The 20632-nt window shown below is 35.4% G+C and overlaps 1 protein-coding gene across 6 annotated transcripts in view; it reads left to right on the top strand.

Annotated features, from left to right (window-relative positions):
- Positions 1 to 20632, top strand: part of LOC145666666 (hemocyte protein-glutamine gamma-glutamyltransferase-like) — a 124390-nt gene that overhangs the window by 65092 nt on the left and 38666 nt on the right. For all 6 annotated transcript variants that reach the window (XM_081734137.1, XM_081734135.1, XM_081734136.1 and 3 more), the window contains exons 4-6: positions 8786 to 8916; positions 13144 to 13279; positions 19628 to 19854. In XM_081734137.1, coding sequence (XP_081590263.1) covers positions 8786 to 8916; positions 13144 to 13279; positions 19628 to 19854 — 494 coding nt within the window. The remainder of the gene's footprint in view (positions 1 to 8785; positions 8917 to 13143; positions 13280 to 19627; positions 19855 to 20632) is intronic.

Below are 20632 nucleotides of genomic sequence, written 5' to 3'. Positions count from 1 at the left end.
AGTGACGACTGCAAGAAAGGAAGTCTTTTGTAAGAAAGGAAAAAGAGTAAATTTGAAAATTGTTTAAAAAAATAAAAACGACAAAATGAATACGCCCTTCTCTTAATATAAATACGATTTTATTTATTTATTTTCTCAAGTTCAACATTCCACGATTATGCACCTAGTTTAAGGCAGACGGTGATTATGAAATGAATTATAATGGTGGTATGACGAAGTGGGAAGAAATTAGATAAGCTCGAGAAAATCCACGCACACTGCGTTTGTGTAACACAAAGCTCATTTGCAGCCTAATCAAATTTCCCACTGATTTTCTGTTATCTTCTCTGATTAAGGTGATCTGGTACCCCTAGCAACCTTGAAAGTTAGTCCATTTAAAAAGCATAGCAAAGTTTTTCACTATTTTCTTCTTTATTATTAAAGTTACAAACGTCAAAATTTGAAGAAACCTAGAGGAGACACATATCTATGCCTTGTCTGTTTTAGATTTTGAAAAAAACACATTAATGAAACTTCTATCTTTAACGTTGAAAACATGGCAACAGTAAGACCTGAATTCCCTGCGACGGTATACTTTTTCCTTTCCGCCCGAGTCGAGCGGCGAGTTTAGTTCTCTGCCACGCTCAAGTTGTTCCAATCAGGTGACTCATAAACAGCGGTACAACCAAAACCTTTTTCTCATCTGTCTCCCTCTTTTTTTTTCTTTTCATTCTGCGAATTCCTGGAAGGGTAGTTGTCATTTGTCAGCTTACCATTTCCGCAAAATAACATAGTATAGATGTCAGTTTATGATCTTTGGGAAAGATTATAGAAAAAATATTGTTGGAATCAATCTAGGACAAAATTATCCTTTGAAAGCAAGGTCAAAACCCTCTCCTTAGAAATATTTAAAAGATATTTACATGAATAATTTCTGAGGGAAATATGATCAAGTGAAATGGCATGTGGACAAAATTCCTGGGCCATGTTTTTTTACAAATCACTTTCGTTCTTTGTTGCCTGTCCACATGGCCACTTCAATACTATCTAGACCTAGAACTTTTTTAATTTTTCATGCACATATATCCGGTGACAAAACAATATTTTATAAATTACTGTATACCCATGTGTAATGTCTATATCTCCCTTTTCCTGGAAGTGGAGAAGGTAAAACAAATATAGATCCATGTAATGTTCACACTAGCATTTCCTAATTTTAGATTTTTTTCTAATAAATGAATTTTGCAAGGCGCCTGAACGCTGTGAGATTGTATCATGTGCATAAGTACACCCTCGATCAAATTCGTGTGAAATATCTTGTGCAAACTTTCATTGTGAGTTCGAACAGAAGAGAACCAAGTTTGATAAAGCTGGGTAACGGCTCACGCAACATTTTATGTTCTTGTAACTAAATGATTTTGACTTATTTTAAAATTGAGCATGATTTAGTAGTAAATTATTTTTGCATTATACAAATTTGTTTAAATTATGTAATACCTGTGAAAGCCTTGTTGACTAGGCTCGCAACCAGCCACTGAAGTTTGGGAGCATAAATATGCTAGGGAGGCAATCGTAACAATTCTAGGTCTCCGTATCAATGTCATACGGATGCATTGTGGTTTGAGGGGCTAAAAAATTTAGGAAGGGAGCAGGCCCCCTAACCCCCGCCTTAGTTGCACAACTATGTAAGTAGATTCCTCAGCACTTTATTTCGCAAAATAAACACCACCACTTTATTTCGCAAAAAAAAAAAAAAATCTTCACTACGTTATATAAAAATTGGATAACTGGACGGGTCAGTGTGCGAAATGAATATTTTTCCCAGGGTGGATGAATTTCACTTATATACGCACCCAGCCATCACATACGTAAGATAGGGGAAAAGTTATCCCTGTCTGGGATGAAAATTTTCTCTTGCAGGGGGATAAAGATTTCTCAGAGGAGAAATCCCTGGCATCCTCTCGTCAATTAACACACTAGGACGGACCTACCCCCATCGACGCAAAAGGCTGTAAGATGACATTTTTCATATCTTTTCACATGACATATTTTAGACTCCAGACGACACAGGGACGGATCCAGGATGGATTCCTGAGGGATGGGGTAGCGGTGAGTTGTAACACTGCTACTTAAGGTTACTTTAGTTTTATTATGTACAGACTTGAACTTTTGCAGCACTGATGCTTGTGCCATTGGAGGTGGCGAGCGACCCTGAGTGACGACTGCAAGTCTCTATATACCATCCCGACAGGATAAAATAAGATACGCAAGAATATTTTTCACTTATGTTTGAAGGCATACGCGTAGCCAGAAATATTCGTTGGTCGGGTTTAAATATATAGCCCCTAACAATAATAATAATAATAATAATAATAATAATAATAATAATAATAATAATAATAATAATAATAATAATAATAATAATATCCGCTTAGTGTTGTTTCGTAGAACAGATGAGACTTCTTCCTCTGACACTGTCAGTCTCCATATAAACATGTCCCTCCCCCCACATCTTTAGATTCCAAATCATTCTCGGTGGTCCGTTTCTCTATTTATTGTTAATTTCACTGGAATGCATTTCCTTATAGTCTTCAATCTTTGCATAAAATTAACAGTCCTCACCTAAAAGATGTGTGGTGTAGTGTGCGACGCAATACTTCCCTCTGGGAAACCCTGGAAATGTACGTATTGCAATCGGGTATCTCACCTGAGTCTCCCGTTTAATCAGTAAGTACGCTGGGAATTTTATTTTGTGAGGTGTTCAAAACCCAAGAGGGAGAGCATTTAAAATAGTGATACATATTTTTACAGAAACGCAAAGGAAGCAATATATTTTGTTACCTCCAGGGATGTGTGTAAAGAAAGTTTGGTTGGTGTTAGGGGGTGTTTATGGGGTTGGGAAAGATTTTAAACAAAGAAATTTAATTTCCTAGCCTTCTCTGGATTACAGGGGTGCCCACAGTCAGGTTTTGGAACACAGGTTGCACCTATGATTTTTTTTTAGAGGAGGGGCATAATTTGTCATTGAAAGTGGAACAATCGAATTTTAATTATACCACAATGATGCTTCTATGAACACCAGTGGCATATTTAGGAATTTGTTTCGGGGAGGGGTTTGCACAATACGAGAATAAGCATTTATACTTTTTCTTTAGGTGCCGACAAATTTTAATGAAGTTGTGAATATAACAAAGTTATTTCGGGGGGGAGGGCTAGAGCTCGATAGCCACCGACTGATGAACACTAAGTATGAAGGAGAACTTAGCATAACATTTTTAAATAAGTAATTGCCATAATAAAGAATGGTAAATTTGGGGGTAGGACAGCAAATGGGAAGAATAGTAACCTTGAGGGGAAAATAGGAACCTCTGCCTGGGTGTGTATATTCTCTACCCATTTACATTTTCTAAACATTGTGATGTATCGTCGTACGTATATGCAAGTCCCTTCTTTACACAGGAGGATTGTTGTTGATCCAAGATGAAAGCTAAAATCTTTTCATTTCAATAGTATATGAAAGGAGGGATTAGAACCTGCACCAACACCTCTTGAAGTACGCCACTGTTTGAAAGTATTTCTTTACTAATGTACGTACTTTTCAAGAACTTCAGTTTGGTGTGTTAGGTCCTATATATTGTTTCTGGTTATTTATCATTTTTGGAAAATATTTTTTTCTGCATTTATATGCTTATCTATCTACCTATGTATCTCTCTCTCTCTCTCTCTCTACACACACACACACACACACACACACACACACACACACACACTTATATATATATATAAATTACTTCTGTCTACCTATCTATCAACCGTTCGATTTATCATCTTTCATTCAACATTTAAATACTGTATAGAAATTAAGCTACATAGAAACGCAAGAAATAACCACAGAAATATAAAACACAATAGCACTTCTTTCTTCTCTTTTCTTATGTTTCTGAAGCCGAAAGTCGTGCGATACTTTTCCTCGGTCGACTGGAATATCTCGCTTTCCGTTGTCTTTTCACGGCACAGATATTTGTGCTATTATCCCTCCTGCTGTCACTCATAAAGTGATTATCCGTCGATATTCACATTTCAAACAACCACGACTCGAAGGACAGGCAGAAAGACGACCGCTAGACGCGGACAAGGAGGTTGGAGGTTCACACAGGAGTCAATAGATATTTCAACAAAAGCAGGCATCAGCTCAAAATTTGAGTGGAAGGGTTACAACTGCGTTGCCAAGTTTTTAAAGTCAAACATGGAAGCTTTTTTACAGTGATTTTTTCAAAATCTAAAACACACAAGGCATAGATATGTGTCTCCTCTAGGTTTCTTCAAATTTTGACGTTTGTAACTTTAATAATAAAGAAGAAAATAGTGAAAAACTTTGCAATGCTTTTTAAATGGGCTAACTTTCAAGGTTGCTAGGGGTACCAGATCACCTTAATAGTATGAAATATTCATGCTTTAATACCTCAAGACTCTTCATATAATGTTTATAAATATATATTTGATATAATTTTCGTAAAAAACAATTAAGTTCTTTCATCACTATTTAAACATGGAAGCTTGTCGGATACAACGAGATTAGTTGGACATATACGCACAAGATGTAGACAAATGCCATCGAAAAAGCACTGGAGACTGTACACTGGTGCGTTTGTTACCAAGAAACTGGTTTTGAGCAACTGCTAACGTGAAAAACTTTTATGCGTCCAAACCAACCTAGCATCCGATAATCACTTTCTTTCTTTCACTTTAGTGTGATTCCAATGTTGTAATAGACTAAAGTTGGCATACGTTAATATTATCCTCAACATCGATGACAATGCGAAAATATGTATCTTCAAGTGAGCAAACTATTTTTACCTTACAAGTTGTTTGAATAATTCTTTGCTTAAAGTTTCCTCGTGGCAGTATCGTTAGCCTACATGTGTTTAGCGCGGAAGACCCAATTAGATTTCCGAAGGAGTTCATGTAGCATGGATTCCGCGTTAAGTCCTAGGTTTACGTCTTATTTAGCCTTGATGCTGAGAGAAATATAAAACTCCAAATCAACGTATAATTCTTTGCTCATTCAGTTCATTAGTTTGAATTGAATTGTGTCTTTATCCACATAATATTGCAGAAAAAATTAAATATATTAGTTTAACTTCCCATAGTTATACCCGGTAAGCTAAAATAGACGGAAGACTTAGGCAAGTGAATGATGATGGAAGAATTGCTGCTATAATAATGTAGTTGGAAACGGAAGTACCCAAAGGAAACACACGGACACGATTGGTCCACCAGGACCCACACACCAGAGATAGGCGTGATTCTTACAAAATATAAATAGATCCAATATTTTTTCCTATGTTTATATATTCCTTTTACTTCTCCTAAGCAATATTAGTGTTATGATCATATTCTCCGTTGTCAAGGAGGACATACTGTATTTGCGAATGACAGAGAATAATTGCACTCAGTCAGTGTGAAGAAAGAGAACACGTAATGCGTTGCGCCGCTATTGCCAAAGGCTCTGCAACAATACAGGGCGCGGATCCAGGACGGACTTCTGGTGGGTTGCAATACTGCTACTTAGAGCTACTTTTACGAGCACCAAACTCTGGAATGGGTTTTATTTATATGTAAAATAAGAAAGTTTCCTCTTCTTGGGGGCAATAGCCCCGATCGTCCCTCCCCCCTGGATCCGCACCTGCAACAATAGATATATTGGCACTCTAGTATGCTGTTGTCTCGAGCGATAAATCTAAAGCGTTTCATCTATATTTGAAAAACATGAGTGTATCGATGTGCAGTCGCTAACTCCTGCTAGAACGCTGCATCAGTTCTGTTATGATTTATGGTACATGAATTAGGTTATTAGGACATTTTAGGCGAGAGAAGGGAAAAAGGGTGAGGAGAACCGACATGTAAAAGTAATCGAAAACGATCGATATTAATGTCCAATTCATTGTATTCAGAGTCGCTGAAATGAATAGAGATTTTATCGATACCGTTAAATCCAAACTTATACCCCATCGGCGTAGGGGTCAGGGGTGAGGTGGGAAAAGTGACGAGAGAATAGTGTCATTTCCGATGCCATTTATTTCCAAATTCATTCTCCACGCGTATTCTAAAGGGGAAGGAAGTTCAAATAATTTCCACAAACATATTATCCCGTGGAAAGAACAGGCATTTGAGCATGTAACCCAATAATGTGATAGGAGGGTTTGTAACGCAGTAACAGATAATAACAGTACTTCGAATATTTGACAGAAGATTCAATCTTCGACTACCTTCAATATTGCGGCTAGTCAACTTGGTTACCTAAAAACAGCGTGAAAGAATAATACAGCGATTGATGAATAACCATCCACTTTGTTTTGCTTAGGGCACGTACAGTACAGTTATCTGTCAGAGGCCTGTTTCCGTTAATCACACAGTAGATACATAAGTCTTATCGTACTCAATTAGCTTTCGTTGTTCGATTGCGTCAACGCATGTAAGGCTTTAGAATTTATCATGTATATGTACTTCATTTTTAGATGGGAGATTTGTGTATTGTAACTTATTAATCTGTTTCTTTATATAAATATAATTTTCTTTATACGTATGTTTTCAACAGCATCTTGTTAAAAAATATGTTCTAGCTGTGATTTAAAATTTTAAGTGAATGAAACAACTATATCTCACCGCAATTAAGTTATATACAGGTATTCCTTGCATAAGGTAGTTTTAAACAACGCAGGTTTTGCTGTAACGTGGATTCTTTTATTGGGATCACGAAGCGAGAGTTATAAGATGGTGTTGTTAATATTAGTGGTGAGCACAAGAGTCTTGGTCTTGTAGTTATTGTCTTGGTCTTACATGCAAGATCGTGACCAATATCAAGACAAAGACCAAGACTATACCTGCGAGACTCGCACAAGATCAAGACCAACCTGCAAGTGTCTTGCAAACAAACTACTTCAATATCTTTCAGCTTTTTAGAGTAGGTAAGATGTAACAGATGGGTATATTGACAACGGTAAGGCTTCAAATTTAGAAGGTTTACATTGATACATTCGTTTCACAGCAAAGTATTGCTCAATCATCTCGAAAGTAATATTATACCTTCGATTACTCACTACCGCCTGTCAGAATTCTCTTGAACCATGACTAGTTTCATTATCATGAGTTATCTGAGATGTGATCATGAGTTCTCCTTAGTAAAAGCAAGCGAAAAGAGGAAGTGTTAGTCAAATACAAACTTTGTTCTTCGTTTGGAACTTAGTAGGAGCATGGAGAATAGAAATGAATAGTCTAAAATACAATAGAGAGCACAATTCTATGAATTGTTACAAGGTAAGAATGTCAGTGTCTGATTAATTGTACTTTGAGTATCCGCACGATAACTCTTCAACGAAAGCGAATTTTTAAATTCTATTTTTCTAGTAGATAGCTAGAGCGATAATCCTGACCGATTTCGTTAACGTTGTAAATTTGTCAATAACTTAATGGGTAACGGTGACTTTAAAATAGCTATATCTATCCCATACATGTAAATTTCGTGTGATCCCCTTTACTGTATTTACCAGAGTTTATTACACATATTTGGGCATTACCAATAAGTTTGTCAAGTCATTTAAAAAAACTAAACAACATTAACAACTTGTGATACAACTATATTAACTACCATTAAAGAACGGGAGCACACTGGATTACTAGCAGCCGATAAGGTACAGTCGAGCGTATTAGGATGATTATTGTGAAGTGAAATTCACTGTAAGTTCGAGCCTTCTTTGTAAATAGGTTTACCATATTCTGATGCTGCTAAATACGGATACATTTCCATCCGGCTAACTTATTATCTAAACATTAAATCTCGACACAAGAATAAGTTTGTTCTCGTACTTTCAAGTTTGTTGCTAAAACATTAAGTAAAATATATTTGAAATATAAAAAAGTAAACAATAGTACTCACACAGTAGCATGTTAACTTTGTCTATTCATGTTTTTCAGACATCTGATTTATTCTAACAATTCCTTCTTTGAATACAAATAGTGAAACATTTATTTACATATAAAATGTTGAATTGACAACACATTTGAACTTAGAAAATGTGAGGAAATATGCAGACGAAAGTTTTTACTCTCGAAATGCGGATATGTCACGTAAAATCTGATATATTCTAACCCTATCTGTGGAGCAAGGTCGGGCTTTTACCAGTCATCGATGTTGTTGGATTAAATAAAATATTGAATAAGAAAGCTTAATGAGAAGGTCATAAAGACAAATGGTCCAGTGGTAAAATGCTTGCCTTTGCTGCGAGTACTCCCTAGTTCGATCTCAGATCACGTCTTCCTCCCATTTCCGCTCATATTTATTACATTAATTCCTTCCATAATCACTCAATTTAATTAATTATATCCGTTTCTATGAGCATAATCAAAGAACATGAAACTGGAAGATTTCACTTTCCTTTTGCAATTGAAGAAATACAAGTTTTGAATTGTTTTTACAAATTTTACATGTTTAACACATTTTTCTGTATTTAGTTTATAAAAATGAGATGTTTGCCGTCGTGTTTGCGTAGCGCGGCCGTTTCTTGGAACCAATTAAACACGTTTTGCAAGATATTTCTGTACATGTTACGCGATCGGGGAAAATTCACGTGTATCTCTTTCCTTTACGTGACCCTGGAATGAGTACTAGGGAAGGAAATTAAACACTAAGTTAATTCCCTTTTATATCTTTCGGTGACAAATAACACACTGGGGATGCTTTTACTTTCGTTGTGATTTAATTTACCGTACATTTTAAAATTCATGTTACCTTATTTATCTTTTCCAGGACCTACTCCATCGCCGACGAAAGGTACACAAGCGTTCATTCCAGTAACAGGATCGAAAAATTTCAGCGGTGAGAAAGATGAATGGGATGCGAGAGTTATTGGAGCAGATTCTACAACGATTACATTGGAGGTATGTTTTAGTATCAAACACAGCAATTTGTAATGCTCAGAAAGAATGTCTGCAATTATTCATAGTCGATACAAATTCCAAATAGCTACAAGATTTTTCTTTTCTTTTAGCCAGAGGCTGCGTGTGTACGCATGTAAAATATATATGGGTATTTTTATGTTATGAAGCTGTTTTTTTTTTTAATTACAACGTTTTTAATATGTTAATTTCCTGCTCATTCGAGTCAAAACTCTCAATTTAAGTTTCACGAACTTCAACACTAACTACAGCTGTCAAATCGTGTATAGATACCCAAATCCGATGATAATACAATATTTTCATATTTTATTTTTTGCTGAAGCTTATTGTTTCACTGTAAAATTAATTTTTAAAAATAAATTATTTTGAAATAATGATCAAGTGTCTACTGCTTATATAACCCATATCTTGACAAAAGTTTAGTTAGTTGAAGAGGATAAGGCCCTTTGTTGACTTAATATAATAAATTTTTGAGATTCAATCATCAACAACTGATTGAAACTTGAGAACATCTTTTTGCTAAACAGTAAAAACTAATAACCACAAATACAAGTTTTAAAAGCAGCGCTTTTAAAAATTTGCTCTAAAAAGGAGCAAATAATATTTTAAAATGTGTTTGAACTATAATAGGCTTCAATGTACACATAACATAATTAAGGTTTTCTTTGAAATCAGTATCTTCAAAAACAACGGAGCTACAGAGTTTACTGCAAACCTTTTTAAAGTGCAAAATAGGGTTACGCGCCTATACAAAATAACCGATTAAAAGGGAACTCAGCATCTAAAAAATAATCGAATGCTTGTTTCCAACTTTCTAAATATAGTAAAACTTTGTGTACAAAAATTAAAGTAATAATAATAATGATAAATGTGGAAAGTAACCATCATTAGTTGATTTAATATGGATTTACCCTATCGCTTATTCATAAGTAATGTAACAAAACACAATTAGTCTAGTCGAGTTAATATTTATTATAGAAATGACAACTAATTAAGAGTGATTTTGGTTACAGTTAAAGAAATTTAAGCTAGTTAAGTTAATTGAGTTGAATTTGAGTGTAACGTTCCTTTCAGCAGCGAGGCTATATGAGACAGGGCCTACTATTAACATGGAATCCGAACTACATAAGCTCCAGCCGAAAATCGAACCCGGATTTCCCACGCCAAAGGCGCGTACACTAACCGTTTAGCCACGAAGGAGATCGCTAGTCAAGTTAACGTTGATTGTGGAAGTGATAATATTGATACTTTCCGCCTGCAAGATTGATTTTCTTTTCTCCTAGCAAGTATATTTACTATTTGTCAGCTGTCAGCTGTTACTCCTATGAGTTATCGAAACAATTCAACGTCAATATTACAGCTGCGTAGTTACATGATGATGTTTGTCTGGAAACTAGTGATCCTCAAGTTTCGATGAGAAAACTTTCCAAATTTTCATAGCTCAGGAATTGATTTATAATTATCATGCGTTATTAGATTCTACTCATATATTTGAAAGTTTTATTATATTTCTGTATTTACTTTGGTGAGATGAGAAACTAAATAAAATAGGAGATTAAAGTTGATATTCAATAGATTGGAGTATTATAGATATTCCTAAAATTTCATATTAGATTTCCAGTTATTGTACAGGTTGTTGAAATAGTACTGGGTTACAAGATATTCAGTTTAAAATATAACATAGTAACATATTTGATTAATCCAGTAATTAATGTACAGAAGTTGATAATTTTATAAATCGTTTTTCTAGTTTTATAGAAAATCGACAAAAACGATTTTCTTTGTAAACGTAAACATTAATGTTTTACAATAACTATGTAATTTACCGGTATGAAAGTGATATTGAAATGTATCCACATCAAGTTATTCGTTATGCCACTACCACGGGAACTTATGACTATATGATTAGCGTACGCGTCGTCAGCACAAGAGACCCGGGCTCGATTCACGGTCTAAGTTCATGTGGTTCGGATAAAAAGTGACTCACGTACTCCTATAATAGTACACATATTCTAATAGTGATACACCTAATTCTAACAGTGACTCACATCTCCATGCCATAAACGTCGCCAACACCTAGTTGCCCACTTGCCGGTAAATGTCGATTATCGATATAGCGACGCGTCGAAGGATTGCCCCTAGTGTGCCACTAGTGGCAGGGTTCCATCGAGTCGAAACGTATATCTAGAGTCAGGGTGTTGAAGTTATCACCGCGTCGCAGCGAGGACTTCATTTTGGTCCACGCTCCTCCGATTCGTCGCGAAGAATCGCGAAGGGACCAACACGAACTATCGCCAGTCATGTCTATATGCGGTTATTGTTATATATTACTAGCAGCGTTCACCCCGCTTCGCTGCGGTCACCCCGGAACGCAATAAACTTTGTTACTTAAATAATTTTTACTTTTTCGCTTTCAAATTGCAGTAAATGTTAAAATTATAGCGCCTGTCATTTATGTTAACCCGCCGAGTCACATGGTCATGCGGGTTGCATATAAATACGTTTATTTTTACCTATGATGAACTAATAACAAAGGATTTGTACGTATGGACACTTGAATGGTCAATTATCTCAAGACACTGGTAATTAAAAATTAAAGTGATATGATAAAAACCATCTAGGGTCCAAATCATAATAACCCCCCAAAAATGAAAGAAATTGGTTCAGCCGTATTAGCGTGATGAGTTCACAAAGGATTTGTGCGTTCTCTTTTATATATATAGATTTTTCCCTGGCGAATTGTTCCTAAAGTGAGCTCCGGGGAACAAGAGCAAACCCTGCCTGTACATCACGAAGTGAAAAATCTTGAGATTAGTGTGTATAATTGTATGAATTTAGATGGCAACTGTCGCCGATCATTAGAAAGTGAATACGGAAGAACTATGAAATAAAGTAAATGGACACGTGTCATTTTATTATAAAATTACATGGCGAATGCATTTTATCTGATCTCAAGCGGTTATCGTCGAATACATACTGTTAAAGGAGCACTCTTATTGGCCAAATTAAAACGACTTCAACCATTTATCCGTCTACAAGCGATTTTTTTTTCATCACCTCCGTGGCAAACTCGGAAGAACACGCGGCTAGTATTCATAAGGTTGCTGGTTCGTGCCCATCGCGGATTATCTTTTTTTTATTTTTAAGTGCTTTTTACTCACCTTAATATAAATATATCAGGCATATAGGTGATTTAAATTATTTTGGGGGAGTAATTTTGTAGTTCATTGGCGTTCCGTCGCGTCTCTGTCACTGGTGTGGCACTAGTGGTATAATTTTCAAAACGGAAGTGGCGCCACCACGGATCGTCACTGCGGGGCCGCCAATTTTTGGTAAGAAGTTGCCAGTTGCCCATCGGTGGTCCACCGACGCTTACGGCATGGGGATACGCCCATAATGCTACATATGTATACTCTAAAAGTGGTCACATAATCCTAGGAGTGACGCACATTTTACTTGTAACTGGTGAATTGATAAATTGCAATGAAACTGAATACCCCGAGAACATCCACGCATAAGTATTTCCCCAACAGTGTTCACTCTACACTACACGATTCAAGTAAAACATGTGAACCTGTAGTGCCAGACATGAGTATCTACCATTGACATACCAAGACTGTGAGTTGATGATATCAGAGAAACAAATTGAGAGCTTGCTTATTTGGTTCCCAGGTAGATTAAAACACACTTACCATGAAGAAAAATTACTGTTACGTGGTCAACCAATGCATGATTTCCGGTACAGTAAGAAGCTAAAATGATGTCTTTAGATGTATTCTGGTAATAAAACAAGAAGTTACAAAAAATTTAGACAACAAACTACATTTTTCAACTTAACGATATTATGAATAATTTATTTATGTATTCAGTTCGAAACATAATATTGATAGTTATTACAGCTTTTCATATCACAATACTTAACCCATTATCAGCCATTGTCCCTTTTTTGGGACGGTTTATTTCACTATTTTTTGAAAGCGTTTGGAAAGATATTCTTCCAATATTTCATTTCCTCTCATTTGTTCACAGTCTCTTCTGCATGATAAAGAATTCACCTATTAAATTCCCTGCTTTTAGTCGACTTTATATCTCAAACAGTTATGAATAAACACATTTTATGACATTAACAACGATACAAGTGTTTGGCTGGTAATGGGTTAAACAAATTAATAAATTTAAATTGAAAATTTAGAATATTTCACATTCTAGGTTCGTAGCCCTCCTGACGCTCCAGTTGGTCTTTGGAGTTTGAATGTAGAAACCAGAATTAGAAAGGGTACTGGAAAACCAAGAGTATTCAAGTGTCGAGAGAAATTTTATCTGCTTTTCAATCCATGGGTAAAAGGTAAGATACTTTGTCAAAAGTAAGTAGTATTTGCTTAATTCAATACCATGGCAATACTTAGTGAAAAATTTATTTTGAAAGCAGATTGCCTCAGTCGGTGTGTAACCATGCCCGTAGCCAGCCCAAAAATGTACGGAGAGCCCGGCTGAAGTTAGGGTGGGGCCAATCCAACCATATGATAGTTCATCACCATATTATAGTTCATTTGCAAGCCTACCGTGAAAATTTTATAGGGCTAGCAAAAATTTAGGGGAGCCCGGCCCCCTAGATCCCCCTGGATACGGCCTGTGTGTAACACTACACACTGTTGTCCTACGACTTGACACTAATAAATGGCGCTAGCGTGCGTACAGGTTTTAATTAAGTACGATTTTAAATTAAAGCGTACAGGGGCCCAAGGCTTCGAGCAGTGGCGTACCTACAATGGAACGAGTGGAGCGGTTGCTCCAGGGCACACAGTAAAAGGACGCTAGAGCGAAAAAAATACGGAAAACTGTTTCCTATGCAAAGAACGTTTGAAAACATTTCAAAAGGTACGCTATGACTATTAGCTGTTTATTGGTAACAGCCGATACCGGGGACAGATCCAGGAATTTTTGAGGAGTGGAGCAGGTCTGAAAAATAAACTTCAGACAATTTTTGATATTTGGTTCGCTAACTAAAAATGTGAACTGCAGTGCTTCATAATACGTATTTATCTCCGCCCTTCTGCAAGCGGCATTGAGGAAAGCCATGTTGTTCAACACAAGAGAATGCAGGATTACCATGAACTGGAAACGCATACTATATCTGCAATGATTGGAGAACGCACTCAAAATCTTCCTTTTGATAGAAATTTCAAACATTTTTTTTTTCACAGCCTTTGAACAAGCGCTTCATTAGGGACTAATTTATATATTTTACTTCTCATAGACGGGACGCGAGCCCCGCGTCCCTTTTCTGGATCCCAAGCGGGCGATTCCCGGACAATCGTCACTGTAATGTTTGTCTAGCTAGCTACCCAGTGAAAGTTTTGCATAATGAGTCATTGCAATCAACGCGCTGCGTTCCTTCTCGGGTTCCACCCCCACCCTGGAATAAAACAAAAGTTGAGCCTGTTTGAAACCTAGTTGATACTTATAAAACTATCCTCTACTCCCTACTTGTACTAAGAATTATAAGCAATGATATCATTCTACCCTTAACCCTTTTAGGATTTCCACTTTTTGAGGTAAATTTTAGACCTTCACTTAAGGTTGGTTTAAAGGCGCAAGTTTTGCCGATATATGTTGCTACAGTCTTCGTATCTCTCCCATGTATTTTTTACCTTTCACGAAAGTTTACAATTTCTCTTACAAATTTCAATCTAGAGATTTCAATTTTTTTAGAGAAGGAACTTCATAACCTATTAAAAGGAACAATCCGTGCCGAATTTTTTATTTAGAATTTTCTTCATTGTTGAAATGGCTTGATTGTTGAAATGGATACCCAAACATTTAACAATGGAACTGTTTCAACTGTGAAGAAAATTCTAATTAAAAATTGGCATGGGTTGTTCCCTTTAATAGGTTATGAAGTTCCTTCTCTAAAAATTGGAAGTCTCTAGGTTGAAATTTGTAAGAGAAATTGTAAATTTTCGTGAAAGGTAAAAAATACATTGGAGAGATACGAAAACTGTAGCGACATAGATCGGCAAAACTTGTCCCTTTACACTAACCTTAAACAGCTACTGCTTCCTTAGTATTTATCGTGGGATTATGGATAATACTTCTTTTTTTTTTTTTTTTTTCAGGATAGCATACTTTGCAACAGTACCACTCACTTGTCCGTCTTATACACCATAAAGGGAAAATCGGATAAAACCGGGAGATTTTTCGAAAAAAATCGAAATTTTTGCGCCCGTCTAGCCCGTTCACGTAGGGATCTGAATTCTTTTAGAAGAATACTTTGCTATGTACATACCGGTAATACATGTGCAAAATTTAATCTTGTATCTTGAAAACTAAGGTCGAGAGAAATTTTTGAAAGTCTCAAGGTGACTCATTTTTCATATATATATATTTCAAAAATGTTCTGCGGCATTACTATTTCACCTAGAGTCATGGTCCGAATGCCATTTTCTTTAGTATAACGAGTCTTTCCAACGGTATCACTCGCATGTTCGTAACATACATCTGAACTGGAAAATTCGGGAAAACCCGGAATTTTTTCTGAAAAAATTACCCCTTCGGACCCGACCCTGGATTCGCGTAGGTATCTCAAAAAAATTTGAGAAGTATTCAAAGGTACACACAATCCGTATGCAAGGTTTCAATCTGATATCTTGAAAACTAAAATGGTGATTTTTTTTTTAATTTGCCTTAAGAAAAAAAAGAAGTCATACCCCTCCTTCCCCACTCGGCTCCGCCAAGTTAACAATCCGGTTCCAAAATGCATCTAGGAAGTTCTTTGGACCATTACTCGACGTGCGAATAGTTATTCGAATTTTAACTCCACGATTTGTTGGTCAGAGAAAAGAACACTTCTAGATATTATTAGGAAGAGGAAGAGAAACTGGTTGGGACATTGCCTAAGAAGAGATTGTATCATGAGGGACGTCCTAGAGGGTATGGTGGCGGGAAAGAGAGGGAGGGGGCGAAGGAGACTACAATTAATGGATGATATTAAAACAGAAAGATCATACGCGAAGACGAAAAGGTTAGCAAAGGACCGTGGAGCATGGAAGCTTCTCAGCTGCGGCAAGTGACTTGCCAATAAAGGCAGAATACCTATGATGATGATGACTATCTGTTACCTTACTATTCAGTTGGATATTTGATAGAGGGTATCTTTTTGTCGTATCGGTTACGTTAATAAGACATTTTCCTCCGAATGAACGTAACTAAACTGTTTTGGACTGGAAAATACCTATAGACCTACAACTTGAAGAGAGACCAATCTACTCATTATTATGTTAGTTGTTGTAGCAGTTTTAGTATTTGTTCACCACAAGGCCTTCTTGGCGGGAGCTGGGATCGAATCAGTAACTCACGCGCTAGTATCCTACCAGTGAACCACCGCAGCCCCGGTAATAATAATAATAATAATAATAATAATAATAATAATAATAATAATAATAATAATAATAATAATAATAATAATAATAATAATAATAATAATAATAATAGTTGTTCTCTTAGCACTATGGTCCTATTATTGATTTAACTTATATGAAAATCTGACGTAAAACCAAAAATTAGACTAACCGAATACTTTTTTTTCTTTTTTTTTTGTACTAACTGCACTTAACGAGAAGTTTTTGCACTATTTAAGGCTCTTGACAAACCAAGTGTCAATATGTACAACCTTGTTCAAAAACTCCTGACCATTCACCTGGCTTTGCGAAGCCTTAAATTCTCTGTAAAAAGAAAAATGTATTAGAGTCAAACAAATTTGAATATTCTTCGGTTGTTTAACCCTCTCTCATACAAATTAAGAAAATAGTGAGGTAAAGAATATCATCTGGTGGCTATATATATTAGAAGCATTACAAATAAAGCATTTGTTAAGTACATTTACTTTTCTCGCCACTCATTGGCTAGAAAACTGGAAATGTCTCATTGTACTTATTGTCAATAATGGAGTTAAATCTTACAAAACACTTTTATTATATAGATTTACTTACAGGTTGTGTATTTATTTGAGAATTATCACCTGAGAAGCATTTTAAAGCCATACAATGAATATATTATGGAATAAAAATGCAATGTATTTATGGTGTTTACAATAATTAATGACATAACTCTTAGTGTACAAATACGGCAAAGGCAGTCAACGAGTTCCACATAATAGGAATTCAGCCTTCCTAACGCAAAGTAATAGCAGGGTATGCTTAAGTTGGAAATGAACTGGAACATATGAGAAAAAAATAACACATTTTAATATATTTATGGTGTTTACAATAATTAATGACATAACCCTTAGAGTACAAATACGGCAAAGGCAGTCAACGAGTTCCACATAATAGGAATTCAGCCTTCCTAACTCAAAGTAGTAGCAGGGTATGCTTAAGTTGGAAATGAACTGGAACATATGAGAAAAAAATAACACATTTTATTTTATCAAGTCATATATAGTTAAATTTATCACATTCGGTTTTCGTGCCTAACTAGGTAAAAACTATTATAATGCACGTTGTGTATTTTCTTTTAAATATTTTCATGCATTCTGTAGTGTTATTTCATGCCTTAAATAAATGTGGTTAGTGTGTTAAGTATTAAATACAATTTTCTCCATTATTATGTTTTCGCCTTAGTTTCTTTCGGATAATAATTTAATTAATAATGAAGGGCCCCTTCTTTCTTTATCCACAACGCCTGACCATATTACAGTACAATTTGTTATAGATATACCGTATTGACTTGACACCTAGTCTTCCATTCCAAGCGCTGCTATCGGCTGAAGGAATTCCACTCCTATGACTGCAATTCTGTCTCGCTTACCAACAGCTGAACCCTTAGTGGCTCAACGCGTGGGTGTGAGCTTTAGTTTGCATTTTTTGCCACGCATCAAGACATTTTGGCAGCACTATAACAGGTTGACTGCCATTAGACCCAAAATTGGATCTCAAGTACTGTCATTCGTGAAGCTGTGATACTCATTTTTGTGTCTCACCTCACTAACTGTTTCAAGCCGCGATACACGTATACGGGTTTCATTTGTCACTTGTTAACATGGTAAAAAAAAATCTATTGGCTCCAGAATGTTACACGATACTCATAGCCTGACCCTAGAAAGCAACCTGTGCTTATAACAATGGCGTCAAAATGGACATACCAAGTTGATTCATTTTCGCAATTAAACACAATCTAGCCTTGGCAGTCAACCTGTATATATGCAATTGCAATAACGTAGTAATTTTAGTTTTCTTGAAAACCATTCAAATATTTTTGAAAGCAAAGTCTATGAAACTACAGACAAGATATCAGTCATGTTTTGTAATATTTGTTGCCAAATTATATTTTAATATCTGTGACAAATTTACCATTTTCTTTTTTCTGTCCATATTACCTAAAATTACCCTACATAAAACTGAATTTGAGATTTCCAAATCAAAATGTACTGTAAGAAAAAGTGATTCCAATCATTAGTAAAGATTGAAAAGTAAATTTCACTTTAGCGTCCCACTATTATGCTCATTGTGCTAAGAATAATGTTGGAAGAATTGTTGAAATGAGCATGTAGGAGAAAACGGAAGTACCACGAGAAAACCCACGAACACGACGTTGTACACTACCAACTTACTTGGCAGGGATCGAACCAAGGACTCCACGCATCAGAGGTAAACATTCTACCATTGATCCTCCGTGCTCCCGTCCAATCAGTAATCTACGCAGTAGTTCATTAAAGGAGGAGGAGATTCAAGCTCCCAAATTCATATTGTTTCATGCTTGTTTGTATGCATATACATAGTATGGCAAATTTTTATTTTTGCTTAACATCTTGCTCAAGGGAAGGTTAAATACCGGATTCCTTCGCACACTCCACTCATTCCAATAGTTTAATTACAGAATATTAAGATTGTTGAGCAATGAAATTTCCTCATATTGTTCTTTCCTTATAAGTTGTAAAATATTCCAAAATTGATAGTATCCTCAGATTGTTCTTTCCTTATAAGTTGTAAGATATTCCAAAATTGATAGTATCAATGTTGACTCCGGTAGTTGTAATAAACCTAGTTAATTTTAGGTCCATATTTCCCAACAGACAAAAGATTTTGTCAATATATTTGAACAGGTATCATTTTAGACATTAATAAACATGAGTATAATTTTATCCACTTAAAACTCATGACATAATAGAAAGTATACTCCAGCTCGGAGCATATCCAAAAAGTATAATTCATGCTTAACTCTTACTCCAAACAAGTAATGACATTACAGATAGCTCTTGCGATCTCATGTCGAAAAGTTTCGAGTGTCAAAAAACTCACATGATTCAATTTTCTACGGAAGGAGTCAAACGAAGGAAATTTGTACAGAAATAAATTAATAATGGCAATCAATTTTCGGACTTTATATAAGGTTTTCATATAGGAGAAGGTTAAAGTCTTTATTGCAAGTAACACTAAATTGTCCTTCATACAATTGTAAGAATCCGGTCTTTTGAATAGAGTTGGAGAGACATCTTTTTTTGAACAAGACTGTACAACTACCTAATGGAAGTTTTGTATACACAACATGTTACTATAGAAAATAATAACCTAAGCTTTTATTTGTTTATTAGTTTCATACCCTACGCTTTTAATTTAAAAGTAAAATGGTGGAATTTTACTCAAGATCTTATTTTATTCAAAGTTACAGTGAAATTAATGTTCTATTTCTATTGCAGAGGACGAAGTGTTTATGTCAGATGAGCAATTGCTGGAAGAATATGTTCTGAATGATGTTGGGAAAGTGTGGGTAGGTCCTTTTGGCACCAGCAGAGGTCGCCACTGGGTATTTGGACAATTCGACGATGCTGTATTACCTGCTATAATGATTATGATGGAAAGAACTGGCCTGGAACATTCCCAAAGACACAATCCCATAAGAATGACAAGGGCTATATCAAAAGTTGTAAGCTGATGTTTGATATTTAAGAGTCGTGTATAATCTGTAAAATGACCAAAAAAGACACAATTCAACACGAAAATGCTTTTCAACATTTTTTTAAAAAAAATTACCGTAGATGGGTTACACATACAATTATGATCTAATAGACAGTAGTTTTTCTGTACTTACAAGTTCGTTGGTACACTTTTACGAAAAACAAAAAAGAAAAGACAGAAAAAGAAAAAAGCAAAAATGGGTCAACTGATTGTATTTTTTCTTGTTAAATATATCTTTATTCGTCATTGAAATTTCTTTTTAAACAACATTTTGTCACAATTGTATAAGTTATTCCATCGTTGTATATTTTCTTTTCAAATCGTAATTTATCGTCACAAAGGAAATGAAGACTTCGGATAATCAGCCTATCAATAATCGAGTTTACTATACTTCAATTTCATACTGTAGCCTATGAAATCATAATTTCCAAGTTACGTGATATACTAGAAGTGACAAAAACATAAATTAATATAAATATTCAGAAATAAATATGTAAAAAGTTAAAGAAGACATTATACAGCAACAAAAATGTGGAAGAGTTTCTAGCTTACTTTTGAAAGAAAAGAAGATAAACATTTTTTTAAACAAAAAATATGTATTTGTTTTTCTTTAATTCGAGAACAAATAAGGATTGATAAGGAAGAAAACAGATCTTTAGTAGAGGCTGAAACATCTTTACTGTAAATTAAGGCAACTGTTCATCTAAACAGCATTTGGTTTATTAACGATCTTATATTTCGCTACA

The sequence above is a fragment of the Thermobia domestica genome, chromosome 12 (assembly GCF_964235325.1).
Source record: "Thermobia domestica chromosome 12, izTheDome1.hap1.1, whole genome shotgun sequence".
Taxonomy (NCBI): Eukaryota; Metazoa; Arthropoda; class Insecta; order Zygentoma; family Lepismatidae; genus Thermobia; species Thermobia domestica.
The sequence above is the reverse complement of the archived record's forward strand: the minus strand, read 5'-3'. Positions and strand labels throughout refer to the sequence as shown.